This window comes from Nelusetta ayraudi, unplaced genomic scaffold, assembly GCF_046127955.1.
Source record: "Nelusetta ayraudi isolate G7.1 ecotype Tasmania unplaced genomic scaffold, CSIRO-AGI_Nayr_v1 ptg000076l, whole genome shotgun sequence".
NCBI classification, from domain to species: Eukaryota; Metazoa; Chordata; class Actinopteri; order Tetraodontiformes; family Monacanthidae; genus Nelusetta; species Nelusetta ayraudi.
Genome location: NW_027466126.1, coordinates 328189 through 347500, shown reverse-complemented (window position 1 = coordinate 347500; position 19312 = coordinate 328189). Strand labels below are relative to the sequence as shown.

Below are 19312 nucleotides of genomic sequence, written 5' to 3'. Positions count from 1 at the left end.
GTCGCCCAGGACGTTTTCCCTGGTGGTGACTTGCAAGCAGAATGATGCCCCTGCGTCCCCTGTGCTCAGGTGCTCTGTCACGTCGTAGCGAAGGCCGCAGACGTCCGCGATTGTGCAGGGGCTGCTGTGTGGCTGCAGAGCGCTGACGGTCGGAGCCGTGCTCCTGACCTCCAGCATGCTGTGCCCGACTGTGGCTACGTCCACTGGCACCACCACGTAGGCTCGGTGTAGGCTCTCCCCGACGGTGCACATTAGCTCAGTGGACCAACAATATTCCCCCAAGGCCCCTGGAAATAATTAAAGTATTGTATGAGAAATGTGTCTCAGGGTGTCAGGATCAATAGAGCAAGAAAATGCCCTATTTTATTTATTTATTTATTTTTAAAAGGTTTTGTAAGGCTGGACAAACACAGCTAAGGACTTTGCAGCATTTGGGAGATTATAAACTGCCATCCAGTGGCTCCTTACCTTCTGTGGAATCTTTCAGCCGGATGTTGCGATTGTCCTGAAGTTGCAGTTTGTTGACATATGTCATCCCCGTACATTCTAGCAAACACTCTGTCAGCTGCATCTCCACGTTGGGAACCTGCCTGAGCAGCGTCTCTGGCTGTGAACACTTGATCTCTCCGGCGACCAGCAGCAGCGGGGACACCAAGCCAAAAGACAGCAGCACCATGAAATACCTGGACATTTTGTTCCTTATCCTCCCAAATTGCAGAGACAGCGTTGGGGGATTAGGCTGGTCAGGATCCTGGTGCCTTCCAATGGAAGCACTTCTTTTCAGTACGACATCAACGCCTTGCTCCAAAAAAATATGAGGATTAAAATGTTTGGATTCCACTTGCTCTCCTCCTCGCATGTGTGTGTGGCTGTCTGGAGCAGAGTGCCGATATTTCCCTCTGCACTTTTTTTCCTCCCTCTCTTCTCATCGCATTACTCTGATGGAGTAAAATCTATTATGACCAGAGTGAGGCACTGACGTTCAAAAGATAAATAAGAATAGAAAGAAAGACAGCAATTTGGTTTAAAATCAGCTTTATTAATATCACTCCAGGAATGAAAACAGTAAATTTGGTTACAAGTAAAGTCACAAGCGCAACAATGCACAAGACAACTGATCTAAATTAAGCTTACACGGTGATATAGTACAAGGAGAAGTTAGCTTGTGGAGAATAAATGTGAAAAAAGTGAGGTAATTTTGTTGGGATTTCAGTTTAAAAACAGACACGTGAGATGGTTATACAAAATAATGAATAATAAGAAAGTGCATAAAAAACAACAATTGCAAATGCAAATGACATGAACGCTCTTGAGTTTGCCAATAAGCCCTAGAAGAACATGGGTGATAGTCACTCGCAACAAAAAGTGTGACCACATTTAGTTGCAAGGAGTTAAACTGAAAACTTTCCCCTCCTGCAGCAATTGCTCTCAATATATATATAAAAAAAGAATCAAATAAAATACATCATCCACAACCCAACCCCACTTTCATAAGAGCTGTTTGTATGCGTTTGCACAGAGACAGCGTATTTGGCTCCGACACAGTTTCACATTTTTCAGGGGAACACTCAGTACGAGCTTTAAATAGTACAGTGTTCTGATTTATTTAAAGAAAACAGGCGACAAGTATCAGCTTGACTTCACCTTCTTTCAAAGTCAGTGCAAAACAAATTGCTTGCACTACAATCACACACTTAAAACTATATAAGTGATAACTGGAATGTCAATGAATGGTCAGTCAACCAATCACCAGCTGCTTTCTTTTTTTTTTTTTTTATTGAAGGGAGTCAACTTGCTCAACTGCACAAACCATTCTTTCTCATTCCACAAAGAAAAAAAAAAAACTTGAGTTCTGCAAAAAAAAAAAAAAAAAAAAATCTCACAACAATAACATCAAGAGGTTCCAACACTAAAAGGAAGCATAGTTAGTTGCATAGTTTCATAGACGGTATAATGTGATTCTTTTGTGTGAACTCCAGGCGGCTCACACGCGTCACGTGCCGGATGGGTGACGCCTCACTGTTGACCGCCGCCGCCATGGGCGCAGCCGCAGCTGCCGGGCAGCTGCACAGACGAAATGACAACAGAGTCGAGCTGGTCCATGTAGATGACAGGCAGCATGGTGCCGGCGGAGGGCTGGCAGCACGGCACCGGCTCCTGGAGAGGGACACAGACAAGAAGGCTGAGCAAGGACTCACATTCACGAGGCAGAAATGAAAGACTGGCTCGGTTGAGTAATTTGCTTTCTAAAATGAACACACGAAACGCGGTCCTGGAGAGGCCCCACTTTGGGGAGTGCCTTGGCTGGTACTCTGTGCAAAATGTTAGTGTTGGCAGAGGGAGGAAAACTGGCTTATCTCCAAGCAGCTGTCTCACCCCGAGAGCAAAGCAGAGCAAAATATACAGGATGGTGGTATGACTCCAGCCCAGTGGAGGTTTTTTTTGGGACAAAGATGAATATGGTGAATTCCTCAAAATCTTTTTTTTTTTCTTTCTTTAATTTATATCAAACGCAGTGCTTTTGCAGAACTTTCAGCATTTGTTTCAGATAACTTTACTTGTTGCATCAAGAAAAGTCAGCTGTAAAATCGTTTCCCTTGTCCGTCTTTACATGTGCAACATGAGCTGAAAATATCATTACATCATTGCAATCGGACCAATGCTGGATGTCTCAGAGCAGCAATACCTGGGACTCAGTGCCGTGCTCCTCGGTGTGGGAGGTGAGACACTGGACAGGGTTTCCTTCAGGGTTGCAGCGCGCACACTGGACAACGGTGATGCTGTCCGGATGGATCACCCAGCTGTCCCATCCCAGATCTGGTGGACAAAACAACAAGTTTTACTTATTTATTCATTCATTTATTATTCAACGAGCGCCATCAAAACTGTGGTAGGGTTTTCTTCAGGTAACGTGCCTGTCATGAGGATCTCGTGAGCCGTGGAGCAGCACTTCATGCTGGTTCCGGTGTCGCCGTCAGCAGGCTGGGCTGCAACTGGGAGGTGAAGAAACAGGCAGAGCTCAACAGCCGGGCGGAGGAGATGAGCGAGCCGACGGCGGATCGGGCTGAATTTCTGGCGCCGCTAACCTGCAGCATCCTTGATGATGTGAGCCATCCTGCTGTAGACGCTCCTCCACTGCTTTCGGGCGGCGTGGACGCTGGTGGCGCGCGGCTGTGGCTCGGCCTGCAGGTTGAGGGAGCGCAGGAGGGCCCTCCTGATGGACTCCAGAGAGGCCCCGTGGCACCTGCATTTCAAAACACTTCAGTTATCTAACAAGGTCAACGGTTATGAAAGCATCACTGTGGAAACCAGCAGATTCAACAAATGCCTTTCTCGGGATGCCCTCCAGAAATTCAGGGCAGACTTGCCCAGACAGACCAATCGTTAACTATTAGTAGCAATCAGGGAACACATATGACTTGTGTGATGAGACCTTAGCACGCAATGGCGAGATTATCTCTGCGCGAGAAATTCCATTCTCCTTTTTTTTTAGAAAACAAAAATCAGTTTTACAGTTTTAGATTTGCAATAGCACCCGTAGAAAACGTTTAGCTTTGATACTGACCTGTGGTGGAGGACAGGTGAACTTGCAGAGGCAGCCGGTTCCTCCCTGGCTGGTTGCACGACAAACGCAAACACCACCGAGGAGCCCACGAGCATCATCATGACGACGAGAGTGAGGGACATGGCGCAAAAAAGTCGGGGCGATTGATCTTGCGGATTCGGACTTGCGCGAAGCGGATGGACGCTGCGGTGCGTTCACCTCAGGCTGACGCGACAGGCGGTATTATTGGCCAGGGCCTGGGAACCTGGCTTTTTATCTTCCCGTACCCCCCAGTTTGGCCTTGAGATACTTAACATTGTTGTCTTGTCCCCTGTGAACGAACACAAGGAGGATGATCTGGCAGGGGAAGAACTTCGAAAGAGGGCAGAGTGAAAGACGCGGGATGCAGAGCCAGCGATGGCTCACACACGGCTGAACACAGGAGTCGTGAAGTTATTCCAGAAATTTGCCCGCGACGCAAATTTCCGTCGGGCATCACTGATGGGCAAAAGCCTCCCATGTCTCCCAGTGTGCTCACCGCCTGACACAAACTTTCATTTTGTGGCTGGTTAAAAACAACACTGCCAGTTCGTAGTCCAGTTAAACCGTGTGCTTGCACTACTGAACTGACGGAAATCAGCCCTCTATGACGTCACAAAGGGCCCTGGTAGTCCAGTCACTCTAATGTCAGTCATTTTTCTGTCAGGGCTCATTAATTATATACTTGTCTTGCTTTTGGAAATATTGGATTGTATTATATAACTGTCCCATTTCACATCTTGCTCGTCCCTTTGTAAAACAAAAAATGTGGATGACTAAATCGATGACAGAGGTGTTGGTTTCCCAAAGGACGGAATGTGCTGGAGCTTTTTTTTTTTTGTTGTTAAATCAAACTTTGCCTCTCTTCCCCCCATTAATGGCCAGACTCAGTCACCTCGGTTTTATGAAAGAGCCTTAAGCTTTGCTCCACCTGTGTTCAGTTACAAAGCGTGAAGTGTTCGCAAATCCCCGTCTGTCACAGCCTGTTACATCTTTCGCCAAAGTTCGCTCTGACTTTGTTGGTATTTTGGATTCTTTCAGTGAAAAATATTTGGCTGCGCTGCATATGTTTCATTGGCGGGACCCTCGTCTTCCACTTACTCTTGCAGAGGAATATATAAATAATCTAGTATTATGACAAGCAGATTATTGCTCATACAAAAAGCTGAAATCAAGGGTGAGACCAAAAAAAGCAAAAAGCTCGACAGAAATTTTAATGTGCATCTATTTCTACAGCTGCTATTCATCTATTTGTTCAGGAGTCATATTTATGAGGTATTTAAGAATCTTTATTGCTGTGATTTGTCAAATAAATTTGCAGCAAAAGGTTTTTGGTTTGGATCCACAATATTATTTGTGCAAAGAATTTCATGTTTCAGCTTTCGTGTTTAGACTGCTCAGCATTGGAAATGCAAACAGCTCAGTCATTTGTTCTCCTGCTAACAGCATCAGGTGACACTATCAGTTTTTCTTTTTTTTTGTAACCGCGACTCCCAGTTCTTGCGTCCAGATGAAAAACAGCGACGGGTGGATGCGGAGGACGCAGAGGAAAGACAAGGAGCTGATTGGTCCTGCAGGTGGAACGTCCGAGGAATGGAAACTGCTTGTCCTCGGATGCCTCCAGATCATCTCCGGTTCGTCCAGGGTCAGAGCCAAACTTTATCGGAACAAAAAACGACAGTGTGTAAACTTAATCTGAAACAGCTACAAGCGCCGGAAAAGAAGTGTGAATACAACTAAAGTCTGCACGCACGTTGGCCCCATTTGTCATAACCAAACTTCCCCGTGTTGACTTAAATGCTCGGAGAACAGCAAACAATAATTGACTGCTTGAGGCCACAAGGGCTGCAGGCTGCAACAAGACGCAGGAGGCAAACTTTTGCACCAGGAACGTGACGTGATGAAAACCTTGTCCTTCCAAAGTGCGTGCTCAAGTCCCGACTTTCATTTAAAAAAAACAAAAACAAAAACAACAACTGTTGGCAGCACATGATTGGCTTACAACCACATATCCAATTCAGGCAAGCTCTGCATTACACTCTTGTGTCAACAGGCATTTGAACTCCTAACCCACAACACACCAAACACGCCTTCCGCCCTCATAACAGGAACTTACTTATCGTTAGCCGTTAGCCTAATAGCATAGTTGCCTAAGTCACATTTGAACGTTTCCACAAAACAAGAAAAAACACATTTTTTTTTAGCAAGCACATTGGTAAAGTTAGGCAAATATCACAATTTCGCCAAAAAAAAAAAAATGACTTAGGTAATTATGCTATTAGGCTAACATTATGTTTGTCTAAAAAACAAAAGAAATGTATCAAATTTCCATTTTTTTCAGATGGCACAACAGAAAATCATATAAAACTTTCGGCTCTGTCTGAGGCATGTGCAATGCGCACAGACACTCACACCCACACACACACACACGCTTACTTTCTCTCTCGCTCTCTCTCTCTCACTCACTCAAGAGAGGTCGATTTGGTTCACAAAGAGCCTTAATGCAGAGATGAATGAATCTGGAGGACAGACGACTTTTTCCCCACTTTTCAACACAACTTAATCTAACACCGATTTATCTAAAATGTAGCTAAAGAAAACTCCCTGGAAATCACTCTAGAATCTCTCAATAAGTTGTTCAGCTTGTCTGCCAAGGACAAAAAAAGAGAAAAGAAAACTGCTGTAATGTGCTGCAAGACAGTCACGAGATGCGTGTTTCAAAGCATACGGCTGCAAATTACTTGTGCGCACACAGACTGCTTCTGTGTCTACAGGCTCGTTACTAATCCTACACTGAGGTAATATTGCGGGGACGGACAAACGTCTCGCGGACCTCGTTTCAAAAGATGCGGCGCTGCCCTTTAGTGAGAGCACTCATCCGTTTATTGAGTGTGGATGGCAGCCGCGAGTGCGGTTTAATCCCATAATCCACTCTCATCTTGTTTTGTTTTGGTGATCAGAGACACCCGGAGCTGCAACTGCAACCAGCCACAGTGTGTATGTGCAGAAGGGACGCCTCATCATCACGTTACATCGACGGCCGCCACAGAAAACAAAAAAGATAAGAAAAGATAAAGAGGCGTTTTGTGATGAGCGACTGGTGAGGTTGGCCGGTAAGTTGGTTTTTCTTTGTGTGAAGGTATGAATGTTATTCATTATTGTTTGCAAGGATCATACAACTGGAACCCAAAAGAAACTAAAAAGCACCCCACCCCCCCACTCCCAGGATTTATGTTTATGTTTCATTTCCACATTCTGTTCAATTCTATGTGGAATCGCCGGACCAACTTTTCTTTTCTTTTTTTCTTTTTTTAAAGAAAAAAAGTTTGAACCGCTGTATTATTGGCAGGTGGCAATACAAGGTCAGATATGCCAGATTCTTACATGAAAGCATCTTTGTCTTTTGCCAGTGAGAAGAGCAAAGGGTCATGGGATGCGGCCTGGGAAAATCCAAACTGCAGCTGAGCAAACGTGACAAAGGTGTGGGAATGACAGGGAAAAGTCAAATGATGTTGCCTGAAAATTCCTCTTCATCCTAAAAGCGCCCTCTTATTTCCTTTATGATTTCTCATTTGCAGTGAGCATCTCGGTCCCAGGTAAACACCATTTCCTAACCTCGCTGACTTGCGTTGAAAAGTTTTAGTGAGGAATTGTTTTCATCGTTTTAACCTTTGCCACCCTGCCTTTGAATGCATCGTGTGAAGCTGCCACTGGTGAGTTCTATGACTAACTAAACATAGCATGACACCCTGAATGAATAAAGTTATTGCTGTGGTGTATAATAACTGTTGCCACATGCTTTTCTTACCAGCCATCAGAGCAGCTCTGCTGATCCAGCGCTGGTACCGTCAGTACGTGGCTCGGCTGGAGATGAGACGCAGGTGCACGTGGAACATTTTCCAGTCTATTGAATACGCAGGAGAGCAGGACCAGATCAAGGTGAGGCCACGCTCCTGTGGAATCTGTGAGGAGAGCTTTTGCGCCACATTGTTCAGTTTTCTTCCTGACCCTTAAAAAAAAATAAATAAATAAATCCCCGATAGATTTAGTTAGCCCTCTGTTTACAGCCAATAACTGTCTTAACTCGCTGTTAAAGCTTTGTTGTCCCTTCCAAATGTTTGAAAGGGGACAAAACAAGCTGGGAGAGGTATCAGTCAGTGTCCTTTGCAACATCACATGGGGTTGCATTCTCAAAATGGGTGTTTTTAAGCACACACTCCATCATTTGCACTCTCTGTTTAGTGTTGTGAGTTCATCCACATCATCAAACACAGAATCAATATTTTTTTTGTTGAGAAAAAAAGGGCAAAATACGTTTTTTTCTTTTAAAATAATTGTTTTTTCTCTTTTTTTCTGCAGCTCTACAACTTCTTTGGCTTCTTGATGGACCACTTCACTCCAGCCAGCAGTGAAAGTAAGATGACTCCTCTGTGACCCTCTGCTTAAATCCCAGTTTTGCCTTAAAGAAAAGAAAAAAAAAAGTGAACAAGGAAAATTTATTTCCCAATTTTTCAACGTAGGGAACCTCATCTCTCACATCTTCCGCAAGAACGAAATATGTGGCGATGCAGACTGGGAGAGGTACTTCTGCTACGAGAGCGTGGAGGCGCCGGCCAGTTACGCCGGCCCCCGTCTGACCTTCCCCATGACTTTCTGCGGCGTGTCCAAGCTGGTGGAGGCCTTCAAGCACAAACAAGTGAGCGCACACACACGCGATGCCAGAGCAGGACAGCAAAAAGTGTTTCCTTTTTTTTTTTTTTTTTGCTTGCCTTCCGCTTCGCTCAGACGTGCGCCACTGTTTTTTTTGGTTTTTTTTGTTCCTCCCCAGTAGCAGCTCCACGCTCGGTACGTTCTGCAGCTCCTCGGAGAAACCTGGAGACTTCTGAGAACCCTGCCCAACATCAATCAGGTCTCAGTCTGCCACACCAAGGAGATTACCATATGTGGTACGAGTTCAAGTATCTCGGGGTCTTTGGAACACCTTGGGGTCCCGCCAGATTAGCTGGAGGCGGTGACTGGCCCAGGGAAGTCTGGGTGTCTCTGCTGAGACTGTTGCCCCCCGGCAGAAGATGGATGGTTGGATGGATATAGATTTTTCTAATCCTATATTTTTGTGTGAATGGAGAGGTTTTCTGTCCCTTTAGAAAAAACAGCAAATATAGAAAAATGCCAATATCTCATTAATACAGTACCACGGCCTAAAGACCATCATAATATCCTATCTGTGATACCATCAGAGAGAAATGACATCGTTATGGTTCAAATCTTATCTTCCTCAAACACTGCCACAACCACCAAGTGCTTGTTTTTTACCCTCCACAGGAGATTTACACGGACACCTTGAGGACCTGCTACTTATATTCTACAAGGTATTAGGGACGTAATCCGTCTGCGTATCGTAAATTGCTGAAGTTCAACTATTAATCGGCCAACCCAACCCAAACCCCAGAACGGCTTTCCATCCTCTGAGAAGCCGTATGTCTTCAACGGAGACTTTGTGGACCGGGGCAGGAACTCCTTGGAGATTCTGCTCATCCTGTTTGGCTTCCTGCTGGTGTATCCCAACCACGTCCACCTAAATAGGGGGAACCACGAGGACCACATCGTCAACCTGAGGTATGACCGATCGATGAGGCCCAGGATCACGCGTTGTTTTGTGTGGGTTAAAAATAAAGTGTTGTCTATACTAATCGAATTGCTAATGATGCTGTTCCTCCAGATATGGTTTCACCAAAGAAGTTCTGGCAAAATACAGGGTGGGTGTGTCACTGAAACTCACCATTGCGCCATTGTGTGACATACTTGTGTTTGTGTGCCACCTCGTGTGAGTCACTGTGAGCTTTTTCCGCGGTGTGCAGGTGCATGGCAAAAAGATTCTGAAGCTTCTGCAGAAGATATTCAGCTGGTTGCCCCTGGCGACAGTCATCGACCACAAGGTGCTAATCGTGCACGGAGGGATCTCCGACACGACGGACCTCTGCGCCATAGCCAGAGTGGACAGACACAAAGTAAGGCGGCCTGTTAGTGTTGGCTCTTCTCGCCGTCTTCGATCACTCCTTTAATCATCTCCTTTGGATACATGCAGTATGTGTCAACGCTGAGGCCGCACCATACAACCAGCGGGGGAGAAAATCAGGCCCCGCCCGACGCGGCGGAGGCCTCCGGACCAGGCCAAGGCCGGCGCCGGGTGCGTTCTCTGACCCACAAAAGCTCCGCCTTGGCTTTCAAGCACCACTTCCCGCGCCGCTCACTCCACAGCCAGCAGCCCAACTGGTCTGTGGAGGAGGAGCTGAAGAGGAGGCGGAGACTGGCTGGATTTGACCAATCCTATAGAGAGCTGGCCAAGTCCGACTCCGACTCTGAGCCAGAGTCGGGGGAAACCGCCAAGACGGACGACCAAGAGTGGAAACAAGTACGCCAGACAGTCGAGTGTGACTGAAAATATTTCTTTGGATATCTTTTTCAAAAGTCCCTCTACCAATGTCTACAATATTTCTTTCCCGTTTATACCTTTCTAAGCATGTGCCAAAGTTGAAGTGATGCTTATCAGCTATAATAGAGAGCGCGCTCGGTGATTTAGCAGGAGGCTGCAAACAGAGTGTTAAATATACATTCCGTAGATTTTTTTTTTTCTGGATAAATGAATCAAACAAGGGTACTTTAAAAGGTTTTGCAGTGTCGACGTGTAACTTCGTGTGCCACCCAGATCGTGGACGTACTGTGGAGCGACCCCATGCCCCAGAACGGCTGCGTCCCCAACGAGGTGCGAGGCGGCGGCTGCTACTGGGGCCCGGACGTCACGGAGGAGGTGCTGGCCAGACACGGCCTGCAGCTCCTCATTCGCTCGCACGAGTGCAAACAGGAGGGCTACGAGTTTTGCCACAACCGCATGGTAAGCCTGGCGAGGGCCGTGTGGCTGAGAGCGCCACGCGTTGCATCATGGGAGAATACAGGGAAGATGCCGAGCCGTGGGCGATGATGTATTTTTGTTTGTGTTTTGTGATGTTTTCAGGTGCTGACCATATTTTCAGCCTCCAACTACTACGAGGTTGGCAGCAACAGGGGCGCCTACATCAGGATGGGCCACGACCTGCTGCCGCACTTTGTTCAGTATCGAGCCAGCAAGACGAGCCGAGAGCTCACGCTGAGGCAAAGGTACGCAAGGGGCCCCGAGGCGAGGCCCGAAGGAACCAGCCGTGCACGCCGCGAGCCGCAGCCACGTTTTCTCACCAAAACTTTCCCCGTCATCAGCATCGGCTGGACAGAGAGATCCGCTCTGCGGGCTCTGAGGGAGCAGATGTTCGTGCACCGGTCCGACCTCATCGCCGCCTTCCGGGAGTTTGACTTCAACGCCACAGGTATAACCAGTGTTGGCGAGTAATCTATTACTAAGTAATCCACTTCTGTAATTAAACTACTTTTTGAGCAACAGTAACGTAATGGGATTAATTCATATTAAGAGGACACAGGCAATATTTGGAATTTGCACTTTGAAAAAGGTCATTCCAAAGCACTGTAGCACTGTAACTTTATCTTTTCTTTTTTAACTAATTAGTAATTGATTACTTATGAAACAAAGTAATTAAAGAAGTAATTAGATTACTCTTTTGAGGAGTAATCGGTAGTTGGATTACTTTTATGGAGTAATCCCAACAACTATGGGTATAAAACACACACACACACACACACACACACACACACACACACACACACACCGCTAGATCTCACTGTGTGGTAGCGTGCTGACTTGACTGATTCCTACACCGCAGGTATGATCTCGCTGAAGGACTGGGCCAGTGCCACCGAGAGAGCACTGCAACTGGGGCTGCCGTGGATGGTGCTGCGCCCCCAGCTGGTGGGCGACACCCAGCAGGGCATGGTGGACTACAAGAAGTGGATGAGGGAGTTCTCCATCAGCGAGGCCAGACCAGAGGTCAGGCGCCGTGAGTCTTTTTTCCACAACGGTGGCGAGACCCCAAATGTCAGCGTGTCCCTTTTTTTCCCCACCAGCAGGGGTCAGACGACAGCATCCTGGAGACCATGTACAGGAACCACTCCAACCTGGAGACCATCTTCCGAATCATCGATACGGACCACTCTGGTGAGTGAGCGGGCCTGCCAGGTCGGGAATGTGTTCTGACCACAGGTCACAACCACCTCATGAGAGCGTTAAAAAGCGTTTAGTGATATTTGAGAGGTTTTCGGAGTTTAGGGGTTTCCATGACCAGTTTTTTATTGCTGTAGTTATGGGTTATTGCAAACGCATCTTATGTCACAATACAGTCAGAGGATCAGTATTTACCTGCCTTCCTCCATCAAGGGTCGATCTCCTACGAGGAGTTTCGTCAGACCTGGAAGCTCCTCAGCTCCCACCTCAAGATGGACATCAGCGACAAGGCCATAGCAGACCTGGCGTCCAGCATCGACTTCAACAAGGACGGCAGCATCGACATCAACGAGTTCATGGAGGCTTTCCGGCTGGCCGACCTCTCGGCCCGCGGCTGAGTGGAACCAAGATTTTTTATTTTCCTCCTCAACCTGTCAATGTGTCAATTCAATTTTCAACCAGTTTATTTCGCTAATTTCCAACAAGTTATTTTAAGATGTTTTCATTTAAAGCGTTCCTCAAAAAAAAATCTGTTCTTGTGTGTATAAAATCTTGAAAGTCGGATAATGTTTCACTTGCCTTTCATTTAAGTGTAGAGTTTACATTTTGGGTAAAGCGGTTACATTTACAATTACGAGTAAACAAAGTCAATAACTAACACAGCAGAAACTCTATGACGCGCCTCAAGATGCCTTGTGGGAAATGTAGTTACTATCTGAAATGCAATGTTGATTAAACCTTGTAAAAGCCCATTTTGGTGATTAAGCAGCCTGATTGGGTTAGACTGAAGGGTCCTCGGTTCGTCTGCCTTTCAAAGGGACACTGCGCCGTTACTCTGCCTCCCACCTGTGCAATGGAACAAAAGGACCTATTGAGAGATTTGCAGGCTGTGCGAGAGGGGGGACGTAATCTGCAACAGCCGCTTAATCAGTTCAACTGCCAGTCAGTCTTTCGCCCCGGCGGGAATGAGAATCCAGGACATGAATCCTATCAACTCAAGCCCTACTTTGATGAGAGATGGAAAAGGGCTTTTACTAGTGTAAACACAAGAGACTGGCTAATGCCACGTGAGTCACGGACGACGACGACGACGACGATTCACCTGTAACCTCCAACAGGGTGGATGTCAAGTCTGTTGACAATTTAAATGAAATTTATTTCATATTGTTTCAAGGCCAGCATAAAAAAAAAAAAAAAGAAATACAAAGGTGTATGTACAATGTTCATGATCACAACAAAAACACTCTCAAAGCCATGTGTTGTAGGCACAGTCTTGCATTTGTCACCTGATCTGACACACAGGAAGCCAGCTTATCATCACAAAGTCTCTCTGTCGATATTCATCAGTCCGGACAGTGCGGCTGACTCAGCCATCGTTTGATTGGTTTAGACGGAGCCGCAACTAAACCCGTCGACGTGCGAACAGAGGAAGTGAGAAGTCTAAAGTTGATGTATTGACCTGCCTCGGACTGGGGGGTGGGGGGGGGGGGTGGGGGTGGGGGTTGTTCAAACACCAAGACAAACGTTATCTTTCCGGGATGAACTCAGCTCAGGATGCCTCCTCGCAGGTGCCCGCTGTCGCCGAGGCCGTGCTCGATGAGCTTGATGTCTTCCAGGTCATCTTTGATGACGCTGATGAGGTGACTTAAACCCTCCTGCTGCTGCTTCAAGTGCTGAAAGCAAAGATGTGCAGAACAGGGCAGCTCTCCGGTCAGTTCGGCAGATCATCGTCATGCAATCGTACAATCCAAAGATGCCTTACTTGTTTGATTTCTCGGAGCAGGTCTGCATCCACGCTGTAGCGCTCCTCTGATCTCACGGCGCCAAAATGATTCTGCATCCGAATCTGAGACATCAGTTCGTTCAAGCGACCCTGGAGAGACAGACGACATACATTTTGGAACCATATGTCGATGCCCACTGATGAATCTCCACACTGACTGTTATTATTTGAAGCCATTAGCTGGGTTTTATCAAATAAAAAACAACCACACACTATGTCTGACTTTGAAGCCATAAATTTAAAAAAAGAAATGAATGTGCCAAAGCCCATTAGATCCTCATTTGAAAATGTGTTTGCTCTCAGCCAGCAAGGGAAATGAAGGCAGAATTCATACTGCAGCAGTCAGACGAACTTCACCTTGAACTGGGTGGGTGCATTGAGTTCAGACTGAATGGTGTCCAGCTGCACACGGAGATGTTCCTCATCCACTTGGATAGCGTAGCCACTTTTCCTGTGAATCTCCTGTTTGATCAGCACCTGGTGGTGGCAAAAGAATGAGGAGTGAAAATAGAAAGCGTGGACGTGCAGGAGAGCGTCTACATCAGAGGCTCCGCTGTTCACTTTGATACAAGAGAGGGAAAAAACACAAAACATTGAAGGCCAAGATTATAGAAAAAAAAATAAAAAAATAAAAAAATAAATCAAATACCTGCAGCACCCTGTGAGAAAGATCCATCAGCTTCCTCTTGTACTGGGCAATCTTTGCTACAGTGGTCGCCTGGTTTTTCTGGAGCTCACTGATGTCACTGGAGATGATCTAAAGTTGAGGAGCACAGTAGAGAAAAGCAAAACTGTCAACATGAGACATTTCCAGACATCTGTTTTTCTAAATTTGTTGCATCCATTTCTCAACGAGCCAAGACTTGACATGTTGCATCACATGTTAATTTTAAGTGTCTTGAAAATGCAACATCAACAAGGCAGATGGGATTTTGTCCAATTGTAGTTCCTTCAAGTGTACATCCTGACTTCAACCTCGCAAAATCGGCCAATAAACAGCTAATGATAATGTTAGGCAAAGCAAAGGGATCTTTCCCTCTCTTCAATAATTTAACATGAGATATGAACTCAATAATGTAAACTAAGATATTGACCGTGCACTTGTGGCCATATCTGGAACAATAATAATAAAATAAATAATAATAATAATATAAACTGTAAATTTTCAGCTGCTGGTAGCAGGTGTGAGTCGGACACCTGCACACTCCGTCCTTGACACTGCACAATCCCTTTGGTGCTAATCAGGAGTCACGATGCTCGGGTCCACTTCAACACACTCCCCTGCTCCATTTACAGAACGGCAAACACACTCACATCCACTCTTGTCTGGTGCTGTTTGGTCATCTGCTCCTGGATTTGGAGCCTGCAGAGGAGCTCTTTGAAACCCACCATGGGCACTGGGATTAATCTGGAGGAGAAGCAGGTTTTATGTCATTTTAATGATCAAACTTTGGAATGACAACCGCACCAAAACACAGGACATTGGAGACAGAGTTGGGAAAACAACAATGCCACTATCAGTGGCCTTCTATTATTTCCGAGTGTTGGACATTTGGAATTGTGTTTTATTATAACTGCTCTTGCATATACAACATTGTTCATCAGCGCAAAGCATCTCACCTTTCTGGCTCAGGGTTGTCCACCTTGGCCTGCTCCCAAATGATCGGGTCCACCCCTGTGGACACATCGACCTTAGCTGCCATTTCCACCTATGCAACTGTGAAATTTTAACGTGCACGTAAAGTCGCTCACCCGCAGGCGCGTTCTGCAGCAGCTGCTTGAGTTGCGCCGGCGACAGCTCTGTGCGAGTGACGGACATGAGCACGCCGAGCTGTGCGAGCTGCGTCTTGACGTTGTTCTGCTCCAGAAAAGAGGAGAGCGTGGTGGCAGGGATGCGCTTGGAGGTGCCGTTAAGGGAGCGCTCCACCAAGTAAATGATGACCTCCGTCCTAGAGAGAGACAGCGACACGTGGCTGTGACAGAGGCCAGAGCTGAAACATTCTATGTGCATGTCAAAGAGCCTCACTGGTCGTTGGGCAGGGCTTTAACGCCGTCGACGTTGACAGTGAGGGTCTGGTTGCTCCCGAGGATCTTGTGGAGTGACTCCACCAGCTGCTGCTGCTGCGCTCGCACGTCAGCTTCCTTTTTGTTGATGACCAGGACCACCAAACCGTCTTCATCCTTGCTCACTGGAACGCAGCTGTAGCCCACCGCCTTGGACGGGGGAGGGCGAGGGGGAGGGGGAGGGCGAGGGGATTCTCATTTAGGGTCATATTGACAGTGAAACAAACCACAAGACGCCGACAGCTGTGTCGAGGCACCTGGTCTCACCTTGAACCTGCAGAACGGGTTCTCCTGAGTGAAGTCGACAGGCGGGTTGTTGTTAGCGAAGTAGCCCTTGCCGGTTCCCCAGTAGGCCTGCAGCTGGTTCCATTTGGCCAGGATGGAGTCGCGCTCATCTCCGAGTAAGGTGGGCGCTGACAGAGCGGTGACCTGCTGGTACAGCTGGGTGGGCTGAGGCTGACCCGGCTGCAGCGCCTGCTGGCCGAATAGACCCCCTGCGGAGGATGAGCAGATAAATAAGGTTAGACTGCATCTTGTTAAAAACACCTACATTTGTTGGCATCGTATGAATGGAATGAGAATTTGTGTGTGAGGGTGTGAACGAGAGGCTTTGCGCAGCTCTTTGGGGCTGAGTGAAGGTGCTCAAAAGTTCTACAGTCCATTTAGTCGCAAAAACCTCCCAAAATTAGGGGCTTGTGTGTGATTTCTGCATTGACTGCACATAGAAACGTGATTAACTGCTAGTTGTGACCATCAGTGATGAGAATGAATAAATGCTAAAATTTTAATTAATTGAAAAAAAAAAGACAAATGTGATGACTCATCTTTAGGTCACAAAATACATTTATGATTTTGTGGTGAATGACTGAAAATAAACTTAAAGCAACTTCTGTGTTTCATAAGTTTCTGTGCTCTCACCTTGTTGCTGCTGAGTTGGCTGGATATTAAAACCTCCAAACCCACTCAGGCCAGTTGTTCCTAATCCAGTTCCAAATCCTGTTGTCCCAGCGGTGGTCCCGGTGCCGAGTCCAGAGGAGAATCCAAAGCCTTTGTTCTGTGTGTTTCCAAACAGGCTCCCTTTAAAAAAAAAAAAAAAAAAAAAAAGAGCAACAAAAGAATGATAAATTAAATACTGGATTAATAAATGATGGCTATGTAGTTACACCTCAAAACCGGAGTTATGAAAAGGCCCTCTATGCATGCGCAGGTACAGAGGGGGAGCCACCTTGTGGCAACAGTACGCAACTGCAGAGCTTATTCTGTTCTTGAAATACTCGAACAAACAAACAGCATATTTCCTTCATTGTCTGCAAATGAGGCAACGGTCTATATTTAAGTTATGAAATTGGAGTAAGCCCTGATAGTCACCTGCGGTGTTGCTGGGAGTGGCAAAGCTGAAAGTAGATCCAGCTGCAGGAGCAGTTGTTGTCGTCGCTCCAAAGCCTCCAAATGAGCCTGTAAAAAAAATAAAATGAAATAAAAATTGATGAAAAAAAACAGATGTTAATTAGAGTGACAGAAAAGAATGTGATCAAGACAAATTAAAACATCTAATCATTATAATTTGGATGAGAAAAGAATCATAAGTCATGATTTTTAAAAGGAAGCTACAACATTTCCTCCCAGTGGTTGATGACTAGACATGGTGTGATTTCATCCATTCGTGCAAATGTAAACAGCATGATACAACATTTCTAGACAGAGGAACATGTGAGATGAAAAAATAAAATCAAAGCACCAAGCAGGCATGAAAATGGAGAAAGAAAATCTTTACGAGACGCAGACTGTACTGATTGATCAATCACAAGGGTCATCTACCTGTGCTAGCCAGGCTATTACCAAAATTGAAAACTGTGCCAGTGGTAGTTGCTGTACCAAAGCACCCCACATTAAAGCTGACTGCTGCTGGGTTGGCATTTAGACCAAACCCCCCAAAACTAAACCCACCAGCCGCGGCGTTTCCAGCTCCCAGCCCCCCAAATCCTGCATCCAGCGGAGGCAGGCGTGTGAAGGAAGAAACGACACGGATGGGTTAAACAGAGCCTCGCATGAACTTTAAGTTGCTAGAAAAACTTTGAACTTTGAAATACTTAATGTATTGTGAGAGAAGGCGAGCTGCACAATTTGTACAAGGCATCTTACCAGTATTGGTGGAGCCAAAACTAAATCCAGTGGCTGGTGCAGCTGCAGTGGTAGTGGCTGCCCCAAAAGCCGGGGCTGTGAGAGCTGCAGAGCAAAAATGCAGCTCATGTTAAAGACAAAAAGGGTTCTGCGCTTATTAGTATGGAGCAACTTTGTCAGACTGGATCCTCAACTCTTTGAAAAATCTGAATATAATTATATTGTCCTAAAAAAGGAAAGTAAAGGAAAGTAAAACAAATAATACCTATTACTACTGAGAACAGCACATAATAGCACTTTCTGTTTTCACTCACACCACCAACAGGGAAAAAAAAAAAAAAAAAAATCTACACAATTTGCAGGGGCCACATCAGATTCTTCGGATATTACAGTGGGTCGTGAGAGAAAGAAGTTGAGAAACAAACAAACAAAAATAATGGCATTCGAGACTTACTGCCGAATCCGGATGCCGCGGTCGTTGTTGTTGCTGCGGTGCCGAAGCCAAACCCGGTCTGTGCCGTGGTTTTGGCAGCAAATGAGCCGAATGAAAATGCGGGATTGGCTAGAAAATAATGGAAGAATAAGAATAAGTAAAAGCAGAAGAAGAGGAATACTTTCGCATACTTGTGTTTATCACGAGAGCCCATTAGCCGAAATAGCGTCACACCTGCAGATGGAAATCTTACAACATGCGTGACAACAGCTGGCGAAACTAATATTTTAAGATAGGTACATGTGAAATGCATACTATGGATTTAAAGCGTATAAAATTAGCTCCCAACGCACACCACCTTGTGAAGCGTTTAATTTAGCCGGTAGGTTGCTTCCACCATGACAGCTAGGTGAACATCACGGTATGTGCTATCGGTTTGACTTACGTGTGCTACTGCGAATGTACACGCATATATAGTTGTGACATTAATAGACATAATAATTTCTTAAATTTGTTCGAGTTAAGGTAAATTAAAATGTACTTACTTGCCGCTGTGTTGCTCGTGGCAGCGCCAAAACTGAACGCCATATTGACTATCACACACTTCTTCGGCTCCTTCTTCTTGAGGGGAAAAAAGTTGACGTGAAGCGAGACAGCACATTACCGCCACCTGGAGGCCGGGTTTGTGCAAGCGTGCACGGCCTCGTTCAGGCAGACTCTACTTGCTGTACAGCCTTTATCTTGTGATTTCCTAACCGGATTAAAGTGTTAAGAGTTGGGAAAATGCTAAATGTGTACGTTTAAAGTATGGTAACAATAAAATGTCGTTATCAGATTTCAATGTACGTCGTCAGCACGCGACGACAGTGACAACGCCAGAGTGTCCCCTTCTGTGTGAGAAGTTGCAGTAAGTACTTAGCAACTAATTCAAAGTAACTGTCAATTGTATTTGTGTTTTGACAAATAATGTTCTGACATGCAACAAGATAGTGTTTTTTGTTTTGTTTTGTTTTTTACAGTATGTTGACAGACATTTAAAAGGGACTTTATCTTGAAACTTGACCAAGCTGCTGCATTAAAAAGAGAAATCTCAATATTTGCAAATAATTAGCAAAAATAAATAAATAAATAGGACACGTTTACTGAAACTAATTTTATTGTGTGAACATGGTAATAAAGTATTAACAGTCAACATCTTTCAAAAACAATGACAATCAAAAT

General features: G+C 45.7%; 3 protein-coding genes and 1 long non-coding RNA gene across 5 annotated transcripts; 1 reads left to right on the top strand and 3 right to left on the bottom strand.

Moving 5' to 3' along the window:
- Positions 1-1023: 1023 nt before the first annotated feature.
- gsdf (gonadal somatic cell derived factor) lies at positions 1024-4032 on the bottom strand. Its single transcript, XM_076043725.1, has 5 exons — positions 3566-4032; positions 3087-3244; positions 2916-2993; positions 2687-2817; positions 1024-2157 (listed from the first exon to the last, which is right to left on the bottom strand). The coding sequence occupies exons 1-5, from the start codon at positions 3685-3687 to the stop codon at positions 2017-2019; spliced, it is 630 nt and encodes a 209-aa protein (XP_075899840.1). The 5' UTR covers positions 3688-4032; the 3' UTR covers positions 1024-2016.
- Positions 4033-6634: 2602 nt separating this feature from the next.
- On the bottom strand, positions 6635-8047 carry LOC142899823 (uncharacterized). The gene is made up of 3 exons (XR_012928811.1): positions 7392-8047; positions 6804-7044; positions 6635-6762 (listed from the first exon to the last, which is right to left on the bottom strand). It is a non-coding gene; the product is annotated as an uncharacterized LOC142899823 (long non-coding RNA).
- ppef2b (protein phosphatase with EF-hand domain 2b) lies at positions 7012-12201 on the top strand. The gene is made up of 18 exons (XM_076043664.1): positions 7012-7063; positions 7162-7179; positions 7288-7296; positions 7395-7522; positions 7943-7997; positions 8104-8279; positions 8415-8529; positions 8906-8952; positions 9033-9199; positions 9303-9339; positions 9442-9591; positions 9669-9995; positions 10290-10475; positions 10596-10738; positions 10835-10941; positions 11353-11516; positions 11597-11684; positions 11904-12201. Exons 1-18 carry the CDS (start codon positions 7012-7014, stop codon positions 12086-12088), a joined length of 2154 nt encoding a protein of 717 aa, XP_075899779.1. The 3' UTR covers positions 12089-12201.
- A 624-nt stretch (positions 12202-12825) lies between these two features.
- nup54 (nucleoporin 54) lies at positions 12826-18775 on the bottom strand. 2 transcript variants are annotated; one of them, XM_076043662.1, is made up of 15 exons: positions 18637-18775; positions 18113-18220; positions 17680-17763; positions 17485-17520; positions 16906-16992; positions 16456-16614; positions 15805-16031; positions 15500-15687; positions 15226-15422; positions 15094-15148; positions 14788-14881; positions 14123-14230; positions 13831-13950; positions 13453-13563; positions 12826-13363 (listed from the first exon to the last, which is right to left on the bottom strand). In XM_076043662.1, exons 1-15 carry the CDS (start codon positions 18677-18679, stop codon positions 13235-13237), a joined length of 1746 nt encoding a protein of 581 aa, XP_075899777.1. In that variant the 5' UTR covers positions 18680-18775; the 3' UTR covers positions 12826-13234. The 2 variants fall into 2 exon arrangements, with proteins under 2 accessions (XP_075899777.1, XP_075899778.1); XM_076043663.1 differs by lacking the exon at positions 17485-17520.
- Between the last annotated feature and the right edge of the window lie 537 nt (positions 18776-19312).

Bases quoted from the DNA above. Each gene is read 5' to 3' on its own strand.
- gsdf (XM_076043725.1), bottom strand. From the start codon at position 3,687: ATGTCCCTCACTCTCGTCGTCATGATGATGCTCGTGGGCTCCTCGGTG. The intron at 3,245-3,565 runs GTCAGTATCAAA...TTTGAAATGCAG, and splicing joins TCACCTGTCCTCCACCACAG to GTGCCACGGGGCCTCTCTGG. The intron at 2,994-3,086 runs GTTAGCGGCGCC...TTCACCTCCCAG, and splicing joins CATCATCAAGGATGCTGCAG to TTGCAGCCCAGCCTGCTGAC.
- ppef2b (XM_076043664.1), top strand. From the start codon at position 7,012: ATGGGATGCGGCCTGGGAAAATCCAAACTGCAGCTGAGCAAACGTGAC. The intron at 7,998-8,103 runs GTAAGATGACTC...TTTTCAACGTAG, and splicing joins CACTCCAGCCAGCAGTGAAA to GGAACCTCATCTCTCACATC. The intron at 10,739-10,834 runs GTACGCAAGGGG...CCCCGTCATCAG, and splicing joins GAGCTCACGCTGAGGCAAAG to CATCGGCTGGACAGAGAGAT.
- nup54 (XM_076043662.1), bottom strand. From the start codon at position 18,679: ATGGCGTTCAGTTTTGGCGCTGCCACGAGCAACACAGCGGCAA. The intron at 17,521-17,679 runs GTAAGATGCCTT...CGCTGGATGCAG, and splicing joins TTTTGGCTCCACCAATACTG to GATTTGGGGGGCTGGGAGCT. The intron at 13,564-13,830 runs GTGAAGTTCGTC...CTGTCTCTCCAG, and splicing joins ATGCACCCACCCAGTTCAAG to GGTCGCTTGAACGAACTGAT.